This window comes from Helianthus annuus, chromosome 6 (assembly GCF_002127325.2).
Source record: "Helianthus annuus cultivar XRQ/B chromosome 6, HanXRQr2.0-SUNRISE, whole genome shotgun sequence".
Lineage (NCBI taxonomy): Eukaryota > Viridiplantae > Streptophyta > Magnoliopsida > Asterales > Asteraceae > Helianthus > Helianthus annuus.
In genome coordinates, this window is record NC_035438.2 from 117986760 (window position 1) to 117995677 (window position 8918).

General features: G+C 35.4%; 1 protein-coding gene across 1 annotated transcript; it reads right to left on the reverse strand.

The window, feature by feature from the left end:
• Positions 1 to 3557: 3557 nt before the first annotated feature.
• On the reverse strand, positions 3558 to 7505 carry LOC110944908 (probable trehalose-phosphate phosphatase F). Its single transcript, XM_035974244.1, has 8 exons — positions 7478 to 7505; positions 6845 to 6909; positions 6249 to 6371; positions 4676 to 4885; positions 4512 to 4589; positions 3935 to 4004; positions 3787 to 3857; positions 3558 to 3713 (listed from the first exon to the last, which is right to left on the reverse strand). The coding sequence occupies exons 1-8, from the start codon at positions 7503 to 7505 to the stop codon at positions 3558 to 3560; spliced, it is 801 nt and encodes a 266-aa protein (XP_035830137.1).
• Positions 7506 to 8918: the final 1413 nt, after the last annotated feature.

Sequence of the window (8918 nt, forward strand, 5' to 3'; positions counted from 1 at the left end):
ATTCATGTATTATAATCAAGATCATACATCAAACTTCACATACATAATCCTACTTGATCATTCTACTTGTGTTAACTTCTCACCCAATGGGTTTTTGCTATAACTCAATCAAAATGCTAAAATCAAACATGATTCCTATCATATCTTGCATTCATAACTTCAAATCACACTCATATTTGCATAATTTCATGATTAGATGAAAAACCTTTTTCCTAAAATTCACCAAATCAAAGAATTCGACTTACCACTTTACTGAACATGGTTAGATGTTTGCAAATTAAGGTTCATGCATCCGATTTTCATTGAGATTCCTACTGAATTTGATGAAGTTGGTGAAACTAGGGTTTCACCTTGCCTTCTGCCTCTGTTCGATCGCACAAAACCAGACACTTGTTTCTTTCTTTTTTTTTTTAATTCCATTACACATTTACACATTAGCCCCCTTGTCTATCAAAGTGTGTTTAAGTTTGTTATTTCCCTTACTAACTTGGCCTCTTATCTTTATTTAACTTAGATACACACATATATAAATTTACTATCATTTCCTTACGGTACCGTTTTACAGTACCGTCTTCCGTTGTCTAGCATCACAAAATAATATTATTTTATGACATACGAAGTTTGGGGTGTTACAGTTGAGTAGCCAACCTTCAGAAGGAATGTCCACATGAGGCGCATTGTCGAGGATTGGAGTCAAGAGGTGCTTTCCACCGAAGTGTCCAAATGGTAAGGTGGTCGTGGACCGAATCAAGAATGACAGAAAGATTCTCGTCAAGGAAACCATCAGCAAGGGTAATTCATCACCAAAGTATGGCATCGCGGACGGTTGGAAATCATCCTCGTCCTTGGTCAGCACGTCAGGGTCTCTCTCAGTGTCTAGCGTAAACATCCTCGGCATAGGTGCAATTCTCATTAATTGGGGTGGCGGCCATAGGGTCATCACATTTGACAACTCGCTTTTTAATCAAGGTGACATGTGTGCCGGTACATATTAGTCAGAGCACGTATATCCATAATAGTCATTAGAAATCAGCATATGCAAATAAGAGTAATTTATCACATAGTCATGTATTCACATTATCTTTCCTAGTCTCTCAGACAAATCTCCCAGTCTCTCAGACCACCCAGTCTCTCAGACTAACACATCCCGTCTCTCAGACCGAACCTCTCCAGTCTCTAAGACTAACACATCCCGTCTCTCAGACTAAACCTCCCCAGTCTCTAAGACTGAACTCCCTAGTCTCTAAGACTAACTCCCTGGCCTCTAAGACCAAACCTTCCCTGTCTTTAAGACTAATTCCCTGGTCTCTATGGCCAACTCCCAGTCTCTAAGACTAATTCCCTGTTCTCTAAGACCAATCCTCCCAGTCTCTAAGACTAATTCCCTGGTCTCTAAGACCAGCTCCCTGGCCTCTAAGACCAATCCTCCCAGTCTCTAAGACTAATTATCCCCAGCCTCTAATGCTAATCCTCCCTCAGCCTCTAAGACTGAACCTCCCTCAGTCTCTAAGACTGAACCTCCCTCAGCCTCTAAGATTGAATTATAAATATAAATTTTGAAATGTGTATTTGTGCCTTTTGTTTGTAAAAATGTTTGTTCCCTGGATCTGGACGTTTTGTGTATGCAATGAAAAACAAGTCATGAAAACATTTTCGTGAGAGCCCTAATGATCGTTGTCTAGACTCGAGAAAGAATCCTAGTTCGCTACGATCGAAGCTCTGATACAAAGTTATCACACCCTGACCTTTGCGGAAGCGTGATTATGGTGTGACTTTCTTAATATCATTGCATTCAATCATAACATCAACTATATGATAAAACCATAGGTTTGTCATTCATTAAATAAGTTTAAAATATAACAACATCGTTTAAAAACACAGACTACAAATTCTAGTTTTACAAATTGTACAAATAGTTTTTGAGTTCATTAAGGACTCGTCAAAAGATATTGAATAAAACCAAGGTTTGGAAGACATGTCTCGTCCAGGAATAAGACTGTCACACCCCTTTCTGCGGCGGAAGCACGAGGTGTGATCATAAAAGGTTCTCATTGCATACGAAAGGTAAACATACTACATGCTCACAAAAATAACTTCAAATACCAACCATTCATAATTTGAAAACACAAGTTTAGCGTCTACATCGCGACGATAGCATAAAACGTTGTCTTAAAAGTTTACAACTTTATTTAAACAAAACATAGACGACATCCATAAGCATGAGTAGGACCGCGCGCACATCCACCTTTAGTTACCTGAAATACATGTGAGTTTTGGAAAAACGTCAACATAATGTTGGTGTGAATTCATGCAGTGATTACTTTGAATGTTTAATATACTCGAATGAAAACATAGTATGAAACTTGTAGAATGTATGAATGTTTGAATGTAACTTGTAAATCGTATCTGTAACTGGGTACTATGACTGTCTGAATGTGTGAGATTGCTAGTGGTTTGCAAGGCCACTAACATATGTCACGACATAGGAAGTCACCAAACCTAGGCATTTTTGTCAACTTTGATTGAGACACAGAAGCACTCATTGGTAGAAGTAGGCCAAGAGTGGGGTTGCCTGAAACCCATTAGATCTAACCTTTTATTCCGCGGTCTGAATGTATACGTTGATTAATGGTGCTTATGGTACCCTATTCGAGACATGGTCTAGAATGTTTCACTTGAATGTTTTTGTACCCATCATAACATATGTAAACATTGTCAAATTTGTAACATGTATTTCACCCCCGAAGTGTAAAACAAAAACAGTTAAAGAAAAGGGGGAGCATGAACTCACAACTTTGCGTTCCTTGCGTCGTAAACTTCACCGGTTTTGCTTATAGTGCGTTGTGACCTAAACGTGTTTTATTATCCTTAGTCACTAGACTTGTATCGTGCAAGCACAAGTCACTATCGTTTGTAATGTTATTGTTGTGTTAAAATATTTTATATTTTTAACTTTGTATCTTACTTATATTATTTTCTCAAAAATTAATATAAGTATCTTGTATGTTTGCACTTTGCACCCGAATCATGTATCTTTGATTCCAACTTTAGTTTATGTTCATAACTTGTCCAAGTTATCTATTCTATCAAACTAGTGGGAGACCCACGCGTTGCGGCGGAGTCGAACATTTAATTTCTCATGTTAGTTTATGAATCACTTGCAAGAATTAGTAAATACCTTGAGCAATAATCTTAAACATATAAGAAAGCAAAGCATCAACTTGAAATTAAAAAGATTCGTCTTTAACTTAACACGTTTCAACTTTCAACAATTGAATAGTTAACTCACAGAGATTAGTATCCATTAGGGATGAGCACGGTACTGGTACCGAAATTCGTCAAAACTGGGTACCGGTACCGAAATATTCGGTAAGGTACGGTACCGGTATTTGAAGGTAAAATTCAGTATTTTACCATCAATAAAAAATTAACTTAACTATTGAATAACACAAGCAAAATGGTATCATGCTCAGCCTGTGCCTCCCGCAAGCTTCAAGCCGGCTTATTCATGAATGTTAAAATGACAAAACCAGAACATTGGTATCTACTGCTTCTGATTAACTGCCAACATTAGACATTTGTTCCTTCCATCGAACTAACGATTTAAGGAACTGTTTGACCTCTGAAGTGTCCCGAAGAGACAAGAAAGCTTTGCTTTCTTTGGGTACCGAAGATACCAGAATCCCATAACCTCGGTTTCCTTCTCTTAACACCTAATAAAAGTTAGAACATAATCAATGACTTGATCTAACAACATTGTTGAAACAAACTCTACTAAAGTTACACCTTGAATGCATCTTCGTCTGTTCTATCTTCCCCAATATAAATTGGAAGCACATCATTAGCATTGCTTAGCCCTGTGATCATATATATGTTATATAAAGTAGTGGTTTATACTTCATTTGGCATAGAAAGTGAAAAAAAATGGACATACCAAGCGATTCGAGTAAAAATTCAACCGCTTTCCCTTTGTCCCAATCAATCAAAGGACGGACCTCTAAAACCTGCAAATAAACAAACTTGAGTTTTTTAGAAACATGGATTATGTATAACACACGAGTATTATTCAAATAGAGTAAAATGTCATTTCCGTCCCTGAGGTTTGACCAGTTTTGTTACTTTCGTCCAAAGGTTTGTTTTTCCGCATTTGGATCCAAAAGGTTTGAAATCTTGCCATTTTCATCCGGCTCGTTAACTCCATCCATTTTTCTCCGTTAAGCCAGGGGTATTTTCGTCTTTTTTTATTTAGTAAGGGTATTTTGAATATTTTACATTATGCCAAATGCTTTTACATACAGTGGAAAAGATGAAAATACCTGTAACTTAACAGAGAAATATGAATAGAGTTAATGAGCCGGATGAAAATGACGAGATTTCAAACCTTTTGGATCCAGATGCAGAAAAACAAACCTTTGTACGAAAGTCGCAAAACTGGCCAAACCTAAGGGACGAAAATGGCATTTTACTGATTCAAATATAACAAACTTTATAAAATGCAGTGTTTATATTACCTTCCGTCTGTGAGTTAATGTCAAACGAGGATAATCTTTCAAGATATCATGAACACGTTGTGCAATCATAGGCCAGCTCTGCAACACGTATGAATTAAATATTTGTATAAGAATATTTTAAAAAAAAAAACATCAACAATATGCAAAACCAAAGAGTTCCTCACCTTCTCATCAAAGTTACGATAATGTACAGAAGTACAAAATTTATGATTTTCCACAGATGCCCCTGGGATATCCTTCGTTACCTCAACAAGGGTCCTGAAAACCTCATTGATCATTGGTATGAACTCTCTAGCAGGTTGGAACAAATTTATTTCCATACCCTGCTCATAAAAAACAAAGATTGCTTCAAAAAATACAACGCAAATAGGCAACTTATAGAGGGGACAAAAGGTCAACCAATTTACATTTTTTCAATAATGCTAAATTTGAAGAGAGGTTGTGGTAGCAGTGGTATCCTTTGAACAAATCAAACCAAACTTTGTTTAACATTGAATAGACCGACAATGATAACATCAATGCCTCCCATAGAGATTTATATCTCATATCTCTATAATAAATTAAACTTTATGTTGTATTTCTAAAATCATGGAGAAGCTGCCTTCGTTGTACGAAGAGAAGGATTCGAAAAATAAATCTGGTCGGTTTTCGTTTTCTGCAGAATACGATCAGGTAGAACATGAATTACTAAAAGATGCCTTGTTTCAAGATACCATACCACTGTTTGGTTCATATGAGCATAAGATGCAGGAGCTGTAGATGATATCGAATCTCAATATTCCGAGCTTATCAAACCACGAGCGCGAAGTCATGATCATGTGGCTAGTTAACTTTTATAAACTACATTATTCTGTACAAAAGATTATATAAAAAACGAAGTCTCACCTTACAAAGTATAGATCCGGCAGATTTTGTATGCTCCTGCTTGACAATCCGAGAGGTATGCAATCAAAATAAGAAAAGTGAGAATTACACCCAAATTAAAGAGAGACAGAGGAATAAGCTTCGAACCTGATAAGACGAGATGCAGGTGCAAAAGTGTGCGGCTGATTTCCATGGCCGACTTCTCAACCATTTGATCAATTTCTACACCCATTCATGGATTTCAAGTGTATCTCTGTTGGCGGAAAGAATTCAAATAATCACAGATAGGAGCCGATGAGACGAAGTTTATGATGAAGTTCACCTGCATGAAATTGTAGCACTCTCTCCCGATAGACTCATTTTCCACTATCGCAAAAATAAGCGAGCATGGGATAATGGACAACGTATGACGCATAGCTGTCTCTCTGAATATTAACCGCCCACTCAGTTAAAGAAAATAAAACCAAATAGTTTCGACGCGAACCGTTTCGAACTAATTCATAAAATCATACATCTTTTATAAATCCACTTAAAACTTTTGTAAATCAGTTTATGTTTTTAAATAAATTTACTCTAAACCTTGTCTTTGGGAGGAATCTTCCATATGAAGATGGTTTACAAATTCAAAAATCAAAATTAACAAAGATATATTAATTAGGAGAACCAACCTTTTTTAAGAGTAAAGTAAAACAATCCTCAAAGAAATACAAGCCAACTACAACAGATCTTGAATAGACACATATACAGGAAGTCAAAATTTAAATAGGACATTGTGATAAAAAAAATTGCAGGTTAAATATCATAATGTTGCTATGTAATTGCCATACGAAATGCAAGTATTTTAGTTATTCAAATGTAGTAAACAAAGGTTACCTTGAGAGAAAGAAAATTCTTCGGCTCCGTTGGTTTAGCCAAATCCCATATACAAATTTCACCTTCTTCGGCACCCGATGCAAGAAGGTTTGGTGACAAGGAAGGAAACTCCAGTCCACGAACCTGAAAAAAAAACAAATATTATGCAATTGAAACTAAACTCTACATGTCAAATTACACCCCATAAGAAAAGGAAACTTACAGGTCCTTTATGTCTTGATAGCTATAGCGCCCGCTATAGCTATTAACGTGGCGACGCGGCAATAAGTCGCAATCTGATATTGGCGCGCCTCCATAGCATGAAAATAGTGAGATTAAAGGTTTTTTTTTGAACAAAATAGCGATAAAATATACCTATAAAATAGCGGAATTTTAGTTTTTTTTTATAAATATACATATAAAACAGTGTATTTTGATAAAATAAACATATAATATATTTCTTCTAGTGCATCACTAAACATAAAACAGTGCCCCATGGTAGCTATCGTCCGACTTTTGCTATTAACAACTATGCCATAAAGACTGATCAGATTTTATTACCTATCAGCAAGCCAATGCATACATGATTTATCTAACTCAGCCATCAACAGATTCACTGTCATTTTCCAATTTCCATAATCATCTTTCACAACCTTAATAACTCCTAAATCCAATCCTCTTCCTAACAAATAGCAGTCACAAACCAAATCACTCGAAAACTCAAAACATAATATATTCAAACCAGAGCACATACTCATACAAACCATCTATACCGGTACAACACTAACACCCGGTACAGCACTAACACTCAACAGATAAACGCATAACTTATTAACAATTATAAGGGTAATATCATTTCAACATTGCAAGCTGAAAACACTAACAACAGGTTTATGCGCTGAATTTAATTGCTGATATAGGAAAACTTATATATTAAATTCGAATTTCAAGAACACAAACCTTGATCGGATGATTATAAGTGATACGAACTGCGAATGTCGACGGCTGTTAAAGGAGTGTAAAGCCCTAACTCAATTTATAATAACACCAAAATCAAGATCAAAATAATTAAATAATGTCCCTGGAAAACGGGGGACAAAGAAGAGAAGAAGAGGCACCTAAAATGGAGGATTCCGGCAATTGTGGATGACAAAGCCATCAAACAGTTATATATATCCCTAGAAAACAGAGCCATGAAATCAAAAAAAACACAATTGTAGAATCACGACTGAAACCGTAATTGTGTTTACCAGACGTAGCAGCTTCAATCTTCGTCATTCCTGATCTCAATCCTCATCTCCCTTATCGTTTTCACTCCTTATGTCTCTTCGCTTTCATTCTCATTGAGTAGGGTAATTGAAGAGCTTTAGACAATTAACGTAGGAGGAGGAGGTTTGTCGATTTTACCCTCAGACCGTTTTAAAATTTTGCACAGTTTACAATTCCAATTGCTTTGACTTTGTTGTACATGCTGCTTTAAGACTTGTACTCATGGTAAAATTACAATCTTGTACATCACTTCTCCTTTTTAATATATTATAGATAATATATTTTCGCAAATATATTTTCTTGTATTTGTCCAAGTATGTTGCATGTGTATTTTATGTTTTTACTCTAAAATAATATCCATATAGTTCACAAGATAATCATATCATACAAGCGTTTTACTATGAAATATATATTCTAAATATATATTTAACAAGTTTCATTTACGAAAACCCACCTCCGACACTTGGAAATTTTGTAGCAAAATCATGGCAAAATTTATTTGGAAAGGCAAGTAAAAAAATATATATTTATAGACACTTGTCATGAAAATATTCTAAGTGTTATTTTCTGGAAAAATTTCGCCAGAGTTTCCTCTTTAACTGGAGGTGGCCACGCTTACTAGCGTATCATTTTCTTTTCAAAATTTCAATCAACAATTTTTTTCCCATCATTAACAAACAATATTCAAACAGTAAACTAGTCAAAACAAGTATAAATCGCAAACACATGAACTTGTAAGTTATGTAAAAGTATGTAGTAACTTTCCAATATTTTTAGTAGATCTTTCTATCTCCAAAAATAAAATCGGTTTCTTGGAAATCTTATTTTTAAAGAAAATGCAAGTTTACAACTTCTAGTCCAAGGATTACGAAAATATTTCTTTGTTAAATCTTTTGTTACATAAGTGTCTGCACACTTGCTTTTTCACTAAAAAGCTTGTAGTTTATGTAAGATCCGGGTTTGAAACATGCTTTGCATCTTACATTGGTTCTTCGAAAATACCACTTGTAGATCTATAGATCTACTAGTCTAGAACTCCATTTTACAAGAAAAACTATTTTTACACAAGTTTTTGTTTATGTTGTGGAAAGATTCGTCATCTTGCAACTTTCACATTTAACATATCACTAGTTCATGTTCCATGAACATGAACTAGCATGGCTAGATGACGATTCGTTCCACTACTAGCATTCAACAACATAAAATAACCATAACAAAACAAGATTTACAAGTTTTACACCACTAGTTTCTTTTTAACCACCATATTCATCATACTTTTAAGTCTTTACGCTTTGATCTTTAGTGTTCATGATTTTTACCCGTTAAATCTCTTATTAACCACTTTAGACAAGATTAAGAGGGTGTTTAGAATCACTTACAACTAGCTCAAGGCTAGGGAAGAATCAAGGCGAAAACTAGGTG